This window comes from Gavialis gangeticus, unplaced genomic scaffold (genome assembly GCF_001723915.1).
Source record: "Gavialis gangeticus isolate Ggan-Ray unplaced genomic scaffold, GavGan_comp1, whole genome shotgun sequence".
NCBI lineage: Eukaryota > Metazoa > Chordata > Crocodylia > Gavialidae > Gavialis > Gavialis gangeticus.
In genome coordinates, this window is record NW_017728995.1 from 42,915,485 (window position 1) to 42,932,693 (window position 17,209).

The window sequence follows — 17,209 nt, forward strand, 5'->3', positions numbered from 1 at the left end:
TTCACGGTCAGGGCGGCTAGGGTCTGGAACCAGCTTCCAAGTGAGGTGGTGCAGGCTCCCACCCTGGGGGTTTTTAAGAGGAGGTTGGATGACCACCTTACTGGGGTCATTTGACCCCAGTGCTCTTCCTGCCATGGCAGGGGGTCGGACTAGATGATCTGCTGAGGTCCCTTCCGACCCTAGAAACTATGAAACTATAAATAGAATAGCATCAGCATATATAAGAAATATATTTTCTAATTCAGTAAATGTCTGTGAGGCTTTAATCTCAGAATCTAATAGGAACTGGGCTCCACAAAGTATTACCGTCAAGGTGAATGTCATTGTAACAGAGAAGTGTGGGTTTTGCAACCTCATGTCATCCCCTTGTCCCTTGCACGAGTTGGTTTGTTTTAGTAGCTGAAAAAATAATGCGAAATAAAGGAAAAATGAAACCATAAATTTTCTCCCCTGAGCCAGATCAGCAACATACAGCCTGCAGGCCAGAGCCAAATGGCAGAGCCATTGCATGTGGTGTGGGGAGCTGGAGGTCTTTGCCTGTGCCCATATCAGGGGTGGGTAGCAAGAAGTTGCACTGGGGCCAGGCAGCTTCCAGCAGTGCCTGCACTGCTGCTGCTTTTCCTTGCCCTTCTAGCTCTGTTATGACACAGGTGAGTGATTTCAGTGCTGCATCAGCACAGGGGGATTTTCCTGCACCCGTGGTGAAGCCAGGTAGCTAGGAAGATGGGCAGTAGTAGTAGCCAGGTAGAAGTGGCAGCCAGGCAGTTGGGAGTTGTGCCTTGACCACCAGTGCTTCTCCCAGTTCTCTGCTGCTGACTTGCCACTGAAGTCACCCAGCCTGCACTGGGCCAGAGCCAGGTTGTTCTGACCTGGAGCTTATAAAAGGTTTCTGGCCCCTATCCTAATCAGTAGGACAGAAAAATCATACTCTTCAGAATAACTGGAGTTGAGAGGAAGAAACAGGAGTATAACGTTGTTGTTGTTGTTTTTAAATAGTACCATACGTACTTGGGGAGAGGGGGATAGGTTGCAACCAGACTCTCCTAGTGTAAGACACAGCTATTCAGGCTAAAAAAAATTTTTGGTTGTTTTTTTCCCCCCCAAGTATAGCTTATTTGAATTCAGCAAACAAAAAAAAACTATACCAACAAAAGCACTTTTGTCAATAAAACTCCATATACAGTAGAGCCACTGAGGACATAGATTTGTAAAAAAAAAACAAAAATAGCCCTAAATGACCTATCTGTGTTGAGAGAACTTTTAAGTGTAGACCTGGTCTTATTTTAGTTTGGCTTTAGTTACTGATTTGTTACAAATTGAAATGAAATTGAAATTAGTACTCAGAGAGGAGTTTCTACTGAATTAACTAAAACAGTGCAAGTTTATACACAAGGGCTTTAATTCCTATGGTTCAATAAATTTTAGTAATTAAGCTCCTCCCTGTTGAATATGTAATTCTCAAAATAGTTTCTCACATACTTTATTTAGCAAGCCAGTGTAGAAAGAAAGAAATATGCTTCTCAGAATGATTTCTCAGCTTAGTCTGAGTCCTTTACTTGAAAGGATATCGTAAAGTATTTTTTATTAATGTTAGATGTTTGTTTCCACAAGTAGCAATAGAAGTAGATAACTGTTTTAAAGTTCTGTTTTAAGAACTGTCCTGATATATTATAAAATGTTGTGGCCATTATTTTCTAAATGGCAAAGGAAGCCCTACATGGGCAAAACTTGATTCAGCAAGGAGCAGCAAAGGTTTTCATTGAATGCCCAAAGCCTTCACCTAGCACAGTTATGCCTATTGCCCTTCCTGTATCTGGAAAGTGGCTACATTTATATCCATGAAAACCAAAAAGTACAATGTAACCTTCATTCTGCATCTTGGAACTGGTAAGGGTCACTGGGAATTGTTCAGGAATGGGGAATATCACAATAAGTATTCTTAAAAATATTGGTATATTCTTTTAGGTCATGGGCCAGAGTTTTGAATCCCACTGTTTATATCCATGTACTTTCAGTGCCTTCATTGTATTGGGTGTAGCTATAAGGGGTGATGAAGAGGTTAACTGAAGCAGTTTAGCAAAGCTGTTGCAGTACTATAACAGGAGGTACACATATAATATGAAGGATCAAGAATACCTCAGTTCAGTAGTGATTTTGTGGATTATGTTCACCGAAGTGCACAAAGGTGTCTTTTTGCCATAGACATTTTCAGCAGGCTCATGTCAGTGGCCTCCAGGGTATTGAGTGGGAAGGAATTGTCTCAGAAGGCATCCATAGGCCATTGTTCCCAAAATTTTGATACCCGGGGCACACTTTTTTCGGGATTAAAATTGGTGGCACACTTTCCTGTTATATCCAAAAAGGGTGTGTGTGTGGGGGGGGGTGTTCTAAAACATATTCTGTTCCCTTGCCAGAGGAAATTGTACCTGTGCTGAGATGTAATGCTAAAAAATAATCTTTATACCAGTAGTTCTCAACCTTTTTTAGCTTCAAGTTACTCTTCCATAACTTTTCTGAATTTTGTAGCACCCTAGTTGAAAATCAGCGAGACAGATCTAAATTTTAAAAAGATATGGTGGGGGATGGGGGGAGGGTCTTGAGGTTAAAGATGGTGAGAATCATTGATCTAACTGGTGCCACTTAAAGGCAGTGATAGCAGGTCCTAACCCTGCTGTGCCCTTCTCCACTGTCTGCCCCTTCCTGACCCCTGGTGTATACCTTAGGGAGTAAGAGCAGCTCTCGCTGCTGAAGCTTCTCCTGCAGGTTCTCACATACCAGGGACCAAAAAGGGAGTTGGTGTTGCCTGTTATGAGAGAATGAAGTGAAGTGCAGGAAGGCAGTTGGGTAGATGAGCTAGCTGAGTACAAAGTCTAAATTGTGACATTTGAAACCATGTCAGAATTGCAGTGGTTCTTTTGCCTCTATCAGAGTAGGACTAAACATGACACAGTTCCAAAAAACAATTTGCAGTTTATTAAGTTGGAGCTTCCCAGCTCTACTTTGTTTCAACCATTCATGTGTCTGTATTGAGATTAGTACAATCTGCAGCAATAACTCTGAGCTGTGTAAACTGTTCCTTCCCTCAGTTTGTGTTCCCGTTTCCACCAGAGGTGGCAATTATCCCCACTCATGTACGGGGGAAGAGAGGCAGAGAGATGAGGCAGCTTGCTGTGATGCTGACTGTCACACAGGAGGAGGAGAAATCCTTAGTTCTCCCACTGTTCCACCTACCTGCCCCTACTTTCCCCTCTTATCTTTTTTCCCTTCCTGTGTTCCCCTTTCCTTCACTGTACCTCCAGATCCAACCTACACATGCCCCCCTGCACTGCTTGAATATGCCTTAAGTAACCTTTCAGTTTGCCATTACCCTCCATTCCTTCACTCTGCACCAAACAAAAGCTTATGAAACAGCTTATGTCATAAGGCTGTGTATTGGAACTCCCTTGAACACATGACTCAGTACCTTGTTTTTCTGTTGATCATGCCAGGAGATATGATTTTGCTGTCCTTTCATCTTCCCTCTATTTGCATGTGGATTTTAGAGCACTTCAAAATATTGTTTATTGTAAGAGTTTTGATAGTGGGGCAGAACTTCGAACATATGCAGAGGCTGCCAGTAGTGTGAAATACATCAGTGCACCATTCACTGATCACTGTGTACCAGACTGTCAGAAAACTCTGTCCATTAATATAAAGCTACTGTTGCTTGTGTTCGTCTGTTTAGATCTGTAGTTAGCACAAGCTGACATTTAGGGCTATACTAATTTCAGTGCTGCTTGTCTGAAGCAGGGGGCAACTGGCTTCAGTTAAAGTAAATGCAAGCCATTGTTCGGTGATGATGGGAGACGCATTTTTAGCCACAGATTTGCATGGAATGGGATAAGAACCGAAGTGCCGTTTGTTTAGGTAGACTATCTTAACCTTTTGCTCAAATGACTCCAGATTTATGCCTTTAATGCTGTACCGTCTGTACCTTTAAGCCTGTGCATAGTAGATTCTCATGTTACTTAGAATACTTGCTTTTAAACAGAAAACACTGCTCAATCTTGACTGTAGCAGAAGTACAGCTTGTCTATAATTAGTTTTTTTTGTGTGCTGGACTGTACCGTAAGCACTTTGAAACAGGAAAGTGAAATGCATGTTGTTAGAGAAAGTGTCAGTTGAGATCTAGACCAGTGGTCTCAATTTTTTTTGATTCGAGATCCCCCTTAGAAAATGCCACTTCATAGTTTTCACGTTTCTTGTCTACAGAAAATAACAGCAGAGTTCTCTTTTTGCAAAGAACTCAAAAAGACCACAACAAATCAAAATGGTTTTGACACTACAGACTCCTGTTTGAAATGTCTAGGTTTATTTTGTAAATTGTGTGTAGGTGTGTGCTTATCTAGTATTGAATGGCACTTTATGATACCTTTAAAAGTATCTCATGGCACAGTGGTTGAGAATCACTGATCTAGAACTTAATTGGACCTAGTAGTGTTGAAAATGCATACTTTCTTGTCTCTGTGCTAGACTTCTAGAACAGTGTTAGAGTGTAGTAAGTAAAACATGCTAAAGCATACTTTTTAGATTCTAGTTTCAACAGGACCTTGAAAGTGTGCTGTTAAAAGGCATTAACTAACCTATTCTGTGTGAAAGTGAAGAACTGTTAGAACTAGGTTAAAAAAACATTTTTTATTAAATAATTCTTGAACTTTTTCATTAAATAATTCTTAAACTTTGAAAGCTCATTAGTCTTGTGTATAGTAACTATTTATTTTTCACAACTCTTATGTAAGAATTCTATTCTATTAGAATAAGAATATTAAAATAATGTAAAATGCTTGTCAAAATAGACTACTAAACAAGAAACATTTTTGAGAGTTACAAATTGCTTGTGGGTTACAAATTGTTCTTGGTTCTGCTTCTTGTCACAGGAAAAAATAGAGGAGAAAGGGGAGCTTTTAGGTAAAATGTGCATAATTTGAAACACTACTGTAACATGACTCTTCATGTGCAAAAAATGTCATTTGCTTGCCTTCCATATGAGTGGGGAAAGTAGATTGCTGTTGAGTCCTCTTATCGCAACGCACCATCCTCTTGATATTGAAAACTTGGCGTATGTGTGAATGAGAGGTGGTTTGGGCACGCTGTTTATTCACATGCCATGAGATGGCATACTTTATGGAAAAGGCTAAATACTATTACAAGAGGAGTGCAAAAATAGTTACGTAGAGCCATGTGCATCAGCAGTATTTTATTATACTGAACAACATATACAACAGAAGACTAGATTTATTAAATCCCAGTTCTGAATCTATTTCTTTCCCTCTTCCATGCATCCCATATCTAAAATTATGCATTATAGATACAAACCTATGTACCCTTAGAAATTATTTCAACAACGTGAGAGGAACAACAGTTTAGGAAGCACACTACTACAGGAGGATTTTTTTTTTTAAAGGAATACTAGTAGATCAAGCAGGAGCATGCAGAGAATGGGTACAGATTGTCTGACAAACTGTTCTTGAGTATGTATGCTGTCTTTTGAACAAAATGCAATGGTATTAATGTTACTTGGTCTGAACGGTTAGCCAGTCATCAGGGCCTTGGTGGTTTGTTTGTAGGAGTCAAGTATTTCTTTGGTGCAGTCTTTCTTTATTCACAAGGAGTTACACCATTCTGTTTCTTTGAACATGATAGGAAGAAATGCCAGGTAATTTTCTTCCTCGGGATTTTCAAATCTTCATTTTCCAGCAAGTCCTCGTCCCCAAAGAACTCCATCTCAGCTCTCTCTGAGTTGCACCCTTCTTGCCTTTATTGCTACCTGCTAATTTTTCTAGTTAGTTCTTCAGTTGGACACAAAAATACACAAACCTGCAGTCAGTCAATGTCTCAGCCATTTTTTTTGAAGTATTCCCCAATAAACTCTTTTCCCTGATTGCTCAGTTCATGTTTAGGCTCTGCCATTTTGGCCTATACCATGGGCTTCCATTTTTACCCAATAAAAGGGCATTTCATTGTTCCATTTATTATGAATTGGGGATGCTAGAACCCCATCAGTTTCATTAGGTCTGTGCCTGATGACCACAATCTGTCTTTCAGCATAACAGTACTAAATAAGACTTCTTTTTACTAGATTCCAGAATTTGACAACTTGTACCTGGACATGAACGGTATCATCCATCAGTGTTCACACCCTAATGATGATGATGTTCACTTCAGAATTTCAGATGATAAGATCTTTGCTGATATTTTTCACTACTTGGAAGTATTATTTCGTATTATTAAGCCAAGAAAGATTTTCTTTATGGCAGTCGATGGAGTGGCTCCAAGAGCAAAAATGAACCAGCAGCGTGGGAGACGTTTTAGGTAAAATCATTTTTTTCTTTTCTTGTCAAAATATTTATCATGGTTTACTTTTTATTCTCCAAGTTGAAATAGGTGTAAAATATGTAGTGTTAAGATATCCTTCTTTATGTATTAACATTAGTTTTTATATAAATAATGGTAAGTACCATTTTTGGATCAATCTTTAAAATCAGTATTGAGGGGGGTTTATGTTCAGCACATTAGAATATTTTGTGAACATCCGCAAGTATTTTTGTGCTCCTTGCTTGAAATGACTTTATGTTGGAGCATGTAACAGCCAGTGTAGAGGGAGAAAAAAGGCAGACTTATTTTTGACAGACATTGGCTAAATGTTACTAGTTTACTAAATTTACTATATAGTATGCATCCAAATTGCATATGATAAGTACAGTTAGAATCTTAGTGTTTAATACTTAGAGGCCATTTGGAGACTGTTAAGAGGAACCGACAACCAGTTCCTGGGACAGTTGGGGAAACTGAGACACACAGGTTGGAACAAGGAATGAGAGAAAATGCTCAGGCATGTGGGAAAAAGGAGGGGAGAAAAAGGTTAGGAAAAAAAGCTGAAATGTTTTAAAGCAAAATACATGGAAACATTTAAATAAAAATACAATGCATTTATTTAGGTCAGCAAAAGAGGCAGAGGACAAAATTAAAAAGGCTTTAGATAAAGGAGAAACTCTCCCAACAGAAGCCAGATTTGACTCGAACTGTATTACACCAGGTAAGAGAACTTGCTTATTACTTTAAGGTAAAGTGCTTTGATAGATGCCTATAATCAACGATTGTTTCCTTCTTTCATTTTGTATACCTGATATATTTTATCCTTCATGCTATTTTGGCTTCAGTTGAAATTAAAAGGTGAGAGTTATGAAAGTCTCAAGTATGTTAGGAACACAAGTCTAGATGTCTTTCAATAGGATTTATATTCCTAAATCACTTGGGTATTTTTAAGTTTCACACAAAATTATTATTTAAAAACCCTCTTGAAAACTGCAGAAATCAATACTCTTCTGCACTCAAAAACAATTTTTTGGTATTCTGTTTGTAACTTCCCCACCATAGGCATTAATTATAATTGGATATTTGAATGTTAAAATGTTGGAAAGTTAACTTTTAGATTTTTGTTACTAGGCACTGATTTCATGGCGAGGTTGCACGAACATCTGAAGTATTTTGTAAATATGAAGATTTCCACAGACAAATCCTGGCAAGGCGTAACTGTCTACTTATCAGGCCATGAGGTTATTTTGCTTAGATTAATGATTTTTAAAAATAAGTCTGTATTTTGCAGATTAGTGTTTACTGATTTGTTTGGTCTTTGCATTTAGACTCCAGGTGAAGGAGAACATAAAATTATGGAATTTATCAGATCAGAGAAAACAAAGCCTGATCATGATCCAAACACGAGACACTGTCTTTATGGCTTAGATGCTGACTTGGTATGTGTAATTAAAATAATATATTTAGAATAACAAAATGTTGTTATGCCAGTAATTTGGGCATCTATTTCATGTTTTGTGGATACAAATAATTATCAAACATTATTAAATAAATTAATAACTTTGTTTTTATGTCAAATGAAAAATTCACAGTGAAAAGGAGCAACAGAGAATGGACACTTCCAGGCAATGGTCACATCTTGAATAATAGCATTTTTTTTTTAAACGTAATATCTTGTTTCAACAGATTATGCTTGGATTAACAAGTCATGAGGCACATTTCTCTCTCTTAAGAGAAGAGGTCAGGTTTGGTGGCAAAAAATCTCAGAGGTAAATGGCATTTTAAAACCTTTCTCCATTTCAAAGGGTGAAAACAAATCTAAAAGATCAGGTTTGCTTAGAATATGTCCTTACATCTACTGCCTGTTTAGTTATTCTCACTTTTTTCATTTTTTATAAAATGGGGTTTGAATCAGTAAAGAAGTTGATGCATGCTGTATGTGGAAACCAACATTGTCTCAACAGGCTGAAGATCTTAAAACCTGTATTATACCACGTTGTATATCTCTCTATGCCAAAAGCCAGCCAGTTCATTAGGCTGCTACTGTTTTCCATAATTGCATTCGTATTTTCCTCAGTTTACTCACTTAACGAGACATAAATGCCTCATAGGGTTTACCTAGATGGGGAAGCTGACCAGAATAACTGTTACAGATCCAGATATGCCACAAGAATTATTCCAAGATTAGCACCCTGTTTGGATTCCCAATCCAAACTCCAATTCACATCTTAGTTATTTGGGATATAACCACTTTTATCCCAGAATAAGGGAATCCACACAGGGTGCTATCTTGGAATAATTCTTATGGCATATCTGGGTCTGTAATAGCTATTCTGGTCAGCTTTCCCATGTAGGCAAACCCTAAGAGTCATTTGTTTTATGGAAAACAGTAGCAGCACAATGAGCTGTCTGGAGCTTATATGGCGAACTGTCCAGAATAATTATAGCAAAATAAAATGCTCCCCAGTATATGTTCCAAAACGGCTCCCTGTTTGGACACAGTTTATTCTGAATTTATTATCATCTGCAATTTTATAGTTGGCACTTGTTCCAGAAAAAAAAAGTTCACATAGAGAACTGTTGTGGAATAGAAATTGTGGTATATCTTATTCTGAAATACTTTGGCCAGTGTTCCAAGTTAAATAAGCTGTAAGTGTCCTTTGTGGAAGTAAGGAAAAAATGAGAGAGCATCATTTTATATACAGGCAAGTTGTTGGATAATATGATAATGAGAGCAATTATAAGCACCTAGATTCATACATAGTTATTGCTGATATGCTTCTGTCCTCTAGGTGGGCAGACAACATATATTTTCCTGCAGTGTTATAGTTTTGTTACACCTTTGAACATTTTTCGCTTGGATGGGACAGACCTAACATGATTAGTTTATGTTGTTGGTATATTAAACTATAAGAGTATTGTTTTAAGTGAATAAACTTAAAACCGAAAAAAAAGAAAGGTTCTCTTGTCCACATTTGAATAATTAACAAATGCAAGAAACTTTCTGACTGCTTTGGACCCAATTATTAAAAGATTTACTCAGTTCCTTTCTGGATTAGGTAAAATGAAATTTCAGGCCCAAAAGTGTTACTGGTACTGTGTTCCTTAAGGTAAAAAATGGCTTACCTTGACAAGTTCTTTGCTTTTCCAGAGCCCATTTTCTCTGCTTGCCCTGCTGAAAAATCTGGAAATAATTGCTCATGATTTAGAAGACTTTCTAATGAATTATTGTTTAAGGCTTCCGTTAAAATATCCAGTTGCTTTCCATCCTAAATATGCACAAGTATTTATAGCTGAAACAAGTCAAACATTAAAATTTTAATTGAAAGCACCAACTAAAATCTGCCTCAGCAGTGTTTTGGCTAAGGTAGTTATTTGACCATGGGAGTTCAACTTCTGAGGTAAGTGTCAAAATGAAGGCCAGAAGGTACCCTAAATGAATTTGCTTGTACCTAGAAGAATTCTCAGTTGTTAACTCCAGAATTAAGTGTACCCAGTGTAAGTGGACAGGATGAGACTCTAGGCATCATTCAACGCCTTCAATTCCCTTTAACATAGAATTTAGGTGGAACATAGTGCTTAGTTTGTCACTCTTACCATCATGTTGGGTTTCATTTGAAAATCTCAATTAATACAAGTTATAGCCCTTCACTAATATTAGCTGATTAATCTTAACAGCACTATAACCTGCATAATTACCATCCACATTTAATTTGAAGGAGGTTGAGAGAGAAATTATACTGACTCGGCCAAATCCACAGAGAGGTTAATGAATTACCAGTTATAGTATCTGTGCTTAAACCAGTAAAGCAGGGATGTCAAACAGGGCCCCAGGGGCTGGATCTCACCCACAGAGCCATTGTCTCTGACCCTTGGGCTCCTAGTGGGCCTGGTAATTCGGGGACAAGGCAAATAGCTGATGGTGACTACCATAGAATTCAGAGCTCCAGAGTCCCATTGGGGATGGCCATTGGTGGCAGAGGGCTGAGTGACATCTGTGCTGACAGTGCTGTTTGCCCCACTGCTTGCACCCCACAGTCTGGATACAGTCTGGCCAGAGGGGTGGGTTGAGTTTGACACACTTGCAATAGAGTATATTCCTACTGAAAAGTTATCACGTCAGTTTTTTGGCTACATACTTAATAAATATATATCTATCTATCTACCTATGTATCTTGTGTTGCTGTAGTTGTACTGCTGTCTACCTGGGCACTATTTTATCTATTTTAAAGGTATGTGTATACAAGCTGCAGTCACAGGTTTAACTGCTGCATTGACTTGCTCTCAGACTGTGCTTGAAACACTTTCATAGTAACTGATAAGGGGAAATTGGATATTAAAAACAGATTCTTTGTAAACAAATAAAGACAGATATCATGTCTAACCAATAGTTAAGACTTCACTTCTTCAGCAACAGATGAGTGTTTATTTGTGAAGAAATGTGAAACATTACTGTATATACGCATCAAGTGTTTATAGATAGTTGACTTCCTGTTTTGACTCACTTACAGAGCATGTGCACCAGAAGAAACTACGTTTCACTTACTACACTTGTCATTAATGAGAGAATATATTGACTATGAGTTTTCACCAGTCAAAGTAAGCATTAATGGAGCTATAAGCAAAAGATATAGTAAACCTTTGTATGCAAGCTTGATCATAAAATCTTTTTATCTTTCCTCTTTCCTATCATCTTCCTCAGGACAAGATTTCCTTTGAATTTAACATTGAAAGGATAATAGATGATTGGATTCTAATGGGATTTCTTGTAGGCAATGACTTTATCCCTCATCTACCTCATTTGCATATTAATCACGATGCACTGCCTCTGCTTTATAGAACTTATATGGCTATTTTGCCAGAACTTGGAGGTAAGTAGTTTAGGAAAGTACTTAGATAAATGCTTATGGTTTCGGAAAATAAATAGAAGGCAAAGTTAAACTGAAGTGTTGCCTCTGTCTTCCTGCCAGTGTTATAGTAGTGTTTCTTAGTCTTTGCTGAAGTGTGGTCTTCATCGATTTCTTTTTAACTCACTACTTAGATTTTAGCACTTTTACAAAGAATTAGGCTTTGCTTTTACAGGTCTAGCGTTAATAATTAACATCTAGGTAAGTGAAAGGAAGGAGCATAACATGGATGTTTCTTTTTACTTCCTTACTGAAAAATTTAGAGCTAACAAAACTTCTCACTTGCCCCAAAATGCTTTTTCATAAATCAGTTTTATTACTGATGGGTAATCTTGTAATAATAAGATATAAGGTGAGAGCTACATTTTATTTTTTCAGGGGGCTCTCCCTGGATGAAGCCTCTCCATAAGCTGTATCTTATTCAGCATATAGGATTAATAAAGTGCTAGTAAATATATGAAATTTACGTGGAAGGTACTATATCCTAACTGTGTTGGGTGAATTATTTGAGTTCTAATGTTTTCCAGCTATTACAGAGATAGAAAAGGTATAACAGAATTCTCAGGACGGTGGGTGGAGAAAAGTGGGTGGACTAGTGGGGGACATGGAAGAGCTTTCTGAGACTTTTAGTGAGTTCAGAACGTTAAATTAATATTTGATTTTTATCCCAATAGGTTACATCAATGAAAATGGGCATCTAAACTTAAAACGCTTTCAGAAATATCTTACCAAATTGTCAGATGTAAGTAATATTTTATTTGTATTATCTATACATTATAGAGTTGCCAATCACCATACCATCAGGGAACATTACAGTTGGGGAAAAAACCCCAATTAGAATACAGTTTTCACTAGAGATGCACCAGTACATCAGTCCCATATTGGATTGGCACAGATCTAAGAAAAATTGACCTTTTTTTGGCTAATGTGGTGGCTAATGCCACTGATAAATGCCCTGTGTATGCGCACAGCTGCAGCACAGCATGCAGGCAGCCAGGAGTGCAGTCCGGCAGCATGGAGAGAAGCTGGTTCCGGCTGGTAAGTCTGTTGTGAGGGAAAGGGCATGGGGGATAGATCGAAGCCCCAGCAGTGAGGGAGGGAGTGGGGCAGGGGCAGGCGCTACACAGCCAGGGCAGAGCGCAGGATGGATCCGCAAGCAGCTCTTCCAGGGGGGGCAAGAGTGGCTTCTGCCGCTGCATGCATCCTGGGAGGACATGAGGGGGGTGTGCCCCTGGATCTGTACACAGGGCAGGGTGGGCTGCCTCTGTGGGCTGGGGCAGTGCCAGACTCTTCCCGGTAGGGGGCTGGGCCAGGCTGTGCTCCAGGTGGGTATTGGCAGTGCTGGGAACAGAGGTTTTGGTGGGGGGGGGTACAGCAAATTTTGGGGTGGCTGCAGTCCCACCTGTAGCCCCCTCCCAGCACCGCCACCACCCACCCTGAGCACAACCCTGGCCCAGTCCCCTGCTGGGAAGAACTCAGCACTGCTCTGGCCCTAGTCCACAGTGACAGCCCAGGCTCACCACACGAGCAGATCCAGGGGCCCGTGCCCTCCCAGGGTGCATGCAGCAGTGGGAGTTGCCACCCTCTCCCCGTGCCACTGAAGGAGCTGCTCATGGCTCCATCTCATGCTCCACCCCAGCTGTGTTTAGTGCCTGTCCCTGCCCCAGCCCCACTGCCTCCCTCACCATGGGGACCTTGATCTGCCCCTTCCCCCACAACAGACTTACCAGCCAGACACTGCTCTTCAGGTTGCCCATCTGCATGTCAGAATAGGGTTGGTATCAGCCAATATGGCTCATTAAAAATAGGCCATTGGTATTGGCTCAGTAATTTTCTATCAGTGCATCTCTAGTTTTCACAGATACTCGGGTTCTTATTTTGTGAACAAAAGCTCCACTGAATTCATACATGGAATTGCTTTCCTGCCATGTAAAAGATTGTTGTGGAGCTCTGACATTTGGCACAAGCTGAGAATCTTTCCTGTAACAATTTATGCCTGCTGATTATCTGTTCCTCAGTTCTTATATAAAATGTCCCTATAGTCTTCCACAGTAAGCACACCATATACTGTGCCTAAAATCTACCATAATGTAGCTCTGAGGAAATATGAGATGCAGTAGGTAATGAGATCTGTAATTCCAGTTGTAATTTTGTCTCAAGATCCAGTCAATTGCTATCTAATCTTATTGTCCTAACAGATTTTGGGGGAAGAATCAGAAATTTAAGTAACTGACTTTAGATTGTATCCAGTACTTTGTATTGCAGCTAAAACCAAATCATGATTCAGTGTAGAAAGTATTTAAACATCAGGTTCTCATGGGGACAGTCTGCACCTAATTCTATCCCAGTGGTTTTTCATGGACAACCTCATTATAGTAACTTGTAGTAATCCATTCCAGAGGTTACAAAAGCCACAATCTGCTGGTGAACCTTAACTAGAAAAAAAGTGTCAGCTACTACTTCTGCCTTCTGATATTGAAACAGGGATGAACTTTAGAAATTATATGTACATTTGTGTGTTAGTACCTTGCCTGAGAACAATGGTATGCCATAATTTTATATCCATTTGTAGTAGGCTGGATAATTCGATTAGAATATCATCCAATTTTCTTAAAACTTGCTCAAATTTAAAAAAAATAGTAAGTTTCTGGTATGAATGATCTGTCTGTTTATAAGAAGAGGTTGTGTGTTAAACTGTTGGACTGTCCATAGCTCTTAAATCAACAGATGCATTAGATTACATATGGGGTTATCTGTAACTCTTAAAGATGACAAAACTGGTTTGTATTTTCTATTCCATAATTTTCTTCTTTTATTCAGAAATATGATAGCCACTGCCTTTAAAATAAGTCTTTGAAGTTTACTTTAATCTGTACACAGTTTGATCGTGAACACTTCAGTGAAGTCTTTGTAGACCTAAAGTGGTTTGAAAGCAAAGTAGGCAATAAATATCTCAATGAGGCAGCTGGAGTTGCAGCAGAAGAAGCAAGAAACAGTAAGCAAAAGAAACAGAAGGTTGGTGGTTTTAATGTAGAAAAACTGTCCTTGACTCATTGAAGTGTATAGTTATAGCATTTGTATGGTTGTCTTAATGTTTGAACTTAGTTTTTATTTTTGAGTTTTCCTGGAATCAGAAATGACAGAAAAACAATAGTTGAGGGATTGCTGGGGGAGTCTTCCCATCAAGTACTATGGAACATAAATTATTAGGTGACCACCAGAAGATGCGTCTGTTGGATATCAACAAGGAAGCTGAGTAAACATCTCATGTCACATGTTAATTCTCAGTGATTACCCACTTCAGAGATTGCATAGGTGAAGAACACTTAAGTTAATCACTACTCTTCTAAGACAGTTTTGGCTATAATATAAAGGTATATCAAAACTACATTATATCAAACACTACAATGCATATAAATGAAAGAACAATAAGGATGACTCAGTTTGATGATTCCTATATGTAGAGACTACACATGCCATATCAGTAAAACAAACTCAAACTCAAAAAAACATGTAGGACATGACACAAATGCCCAGACTAGAGTAGTGTTCATGACATGGAAAACTAGGATGAGTACCATAAATGGGGGAAAAAAAATAGAACACAGGGTGATGATGGTTCTATGACCCCCACAAAGAGAGTTGCTTCCGTCCCTCCACTTTTCACTTCAGTTTTTGAACTCTGTTAAAAAATGTTGCTGAATATTAGAAAAATGCCCTTATGAAATACATAAAACATTTAATGGTGGATTACCATTTTTTCAGACATATTTAATTAAATGATTTCTAAAAGTCTTTTTTTCCCCAATAGTTCTCTTTTTAAGGACTCATGTGTTTATAAGTTTGGAAGGGGAGGAGGGGGGTTGTGCCAGGTAGTTGTAGAGAAAGAAATGCAATTCTTGAGATTTGTTTTAAGATTTAACAGTTGGGTTTACTTCAGTAGGTTTATTTTAGCTGTTTGACATTGCATGTAAAATATGGACTTACATGGCAATATATGTGTTCATATTTCTTTATCTCAAGTACAAATTTGTAATTTTAATAGGCTCAGGAAAACTCCATATGTTTGGCTGCTTTAGAAAAAACTGAGGATGTCATCACAGGTACTTGTAAAAGTAAGTGTAAAGTAGTCTTCTGTGTGCATACAGCAGTATTACACTTAATTTTAACTGTGGCTGAGAGTGAGATTGATACAGTGAGACCAACTCCAGTTACAACTGAAAAGCTTTATTAGGGTATGCAATAGCAAAGATATATTTAATTCAGTGAAGACAGCGTTTACATAGCCTCAGATTCAGGGTGGAAAACAGGTCCGTTGGCCAGGCTTCTCTGTTCTGCTGGGGACTTTAGTTGGTTTGCTGAGCCTTGGAGAAGTCCAGAAGTAGAAGCCCGAATTTCCCTCTGGCCTATGCCCAGTATTTTTAGAATGGCTAGTCCCGACATTCTAATGAATGATTTCTGCTTGATTTTATTTGATTTTTCTGTTTGTTTTTGTTTCTGTTTAACTGAAACATTCAGAACCAGATTTAACTAGATTTTTGCAGACTTGGAAGGTATTTATTATTTGAGACTTGCATCCTTGGGAAAGCTAGGAGATTCCTTATTTCTTTTTCCTTTCCTTTGTAGAATGCTGTTAACATTGGTCTGTTACCTCTTCATTTTATTTTATGGTTTGACAAGGATGCTTTGTTTTTACAACTTATTTAAGCATTTTAACAAAAATACATTTTTATAGTAAAATAAAATTCAAAACATTTGATTACAGCAGTTAGTACTTTTAATTATTTTAAGATGAAGCTACAATACCTAGTATTTGGATTATTTGATTTATGATTCTTCCTTTATAGTGTTTCTTTCTCGGCTTTGTGTTCTGTTTGATTGTGCCTAATTAAACACATGACTGGCTTGCTTTTTGCTTTGCTGGCCAGGCTGTTGCATCTGCGAAGGTTCGTTCTATGTTCACTTAGGCAGAGCCTTCTGGGGGCCTTTGTTCCTTGGCTGGATTTTTCACAGCTTATGCCTAAGCCTCTTGAAAGTAAACAAGACTGGCAACAGCACATAGCATTGCCTTACAGTACAACTCTGCTGATCTGTACAAATATTTGGAAGAACTATGTGAATTGTTAAGCAGGTGAATTAAATGCAAGTTAAAAGTATAATTAATGTTTTGGATTGTAATTTATATTTAGTGAGTTTGGACAAATTAATGGGGCTCAGTGTTTGTTTGTAGGTGTTGCTTTTTAAAATCTATCCAGAGCACCTATGTAGGATACATTTTTACTTCTAATGCAAGATGTATTGGGACTTGTTATAAAACAGTGAATTAGGAATCATAGAAATTTTTACTAAGGCTTTGCCAAATTTGTGTGCAAATTTAAGGTATACAAAATAGGAGGTCCTTGCACAATATTCTAATAGCGTTTATCCTGTTTTGTTCTGCTCTTGTAAGCAACAGATTGCACATCCTTTAAATTGTAGCACCATATCCAGACGCACAAACTAGTACATTTTGGGACTCATTGGTATATAGTTTAATGTTTCTTCTCTACAGGAAAAGATGAAGGTTTCTCCTCAGCTGTATAATTCATTAATATAGTTGCAGTACCAATATCAGGACAGCCTAAGTACAGACGTTTGGGGAGGTTAAATCAGGTTAAAAATGGCTGCCCGATTTAAACTTGGCTTGCCCGGTGCTGACCTTACACTTACAGACCCAACCTCAGTGATCAGCAACCAGTTTAAACCTGTAACTGTACAGGAGTTCCATGCACACAAACCTGTCTAAAAATTGCAGAACTCAGTTTAAGATAAACCTGGATCTGTGTAGTATCAAACCTGTTCAATTTATGTCAAACCAATACATGGAACTTTTGTCAACTTTCCCCAGCCCTAGGGCTGCTCTCTTCTCCCCCCACCCCTTCGCTGGTCTGGTTTTTGCCCTCCCCCCC

At 38.5% G+C, this 17,209-nt stretch overlaps 1 protein-coding gene across 6 annotated transcripts in view; it reads left to right on the forward strand.

The window, feature by feature from the left end:
* Window positions 1–17,209, forward strand: part of XRN1 (5'-3' exoribonuclease 1) — a 70,982-nt gene that overhangs the window by 2,903 nt on the left and 50,870 nt on the right. For 4 of the 6 annotated variants that reach the window (XM_019503572.1, XM_019503568.1, XM_019503573.1 and 1 more), the window contains exons 2-11: window positions 6,119–6,351; window positions 6,978–7,075; window positions 7,486–7,595; window positions 7,683–7,793; window positions 8,041–8,123; window positions 10,866–10,953; window positions 11,057–11,225; window positions 11,936–12,003; window positions 14,142–14,276; window positions 15,307–15,376. In XM_019503572.1, coding sequence (XP_019359117.1) covers window positions 6,119–6,351; window positions 6,978–7,075; window positions 7,486–7,595; window positions 7,683–7,793; window positions 8,041–8,123; window positions 10,866–10,953; window positions 11,057–11,225; window positions 11,936–12,003; window positions 14,142–14,276; window positions 15,307–15,376 — 1,165 coding nt within the window. The remainder of the gene's footprint in view (window positions 1–6,118; window positions 6,352–6,977; window positions 7,076–7,485; window positions 7,596–7,682; window positions 7,794–8,040; window positions 8,124–10,865; window positions 10,954–11,056; window positions 11,226–11,935; window positions 12,004–14,141; window positions 14,277–15,306; window positions 15,377–17,209) is intronic. The other 2 variants (XM_019503569.1, XM_019503571.1) reach the window with 1 other exon arrangement.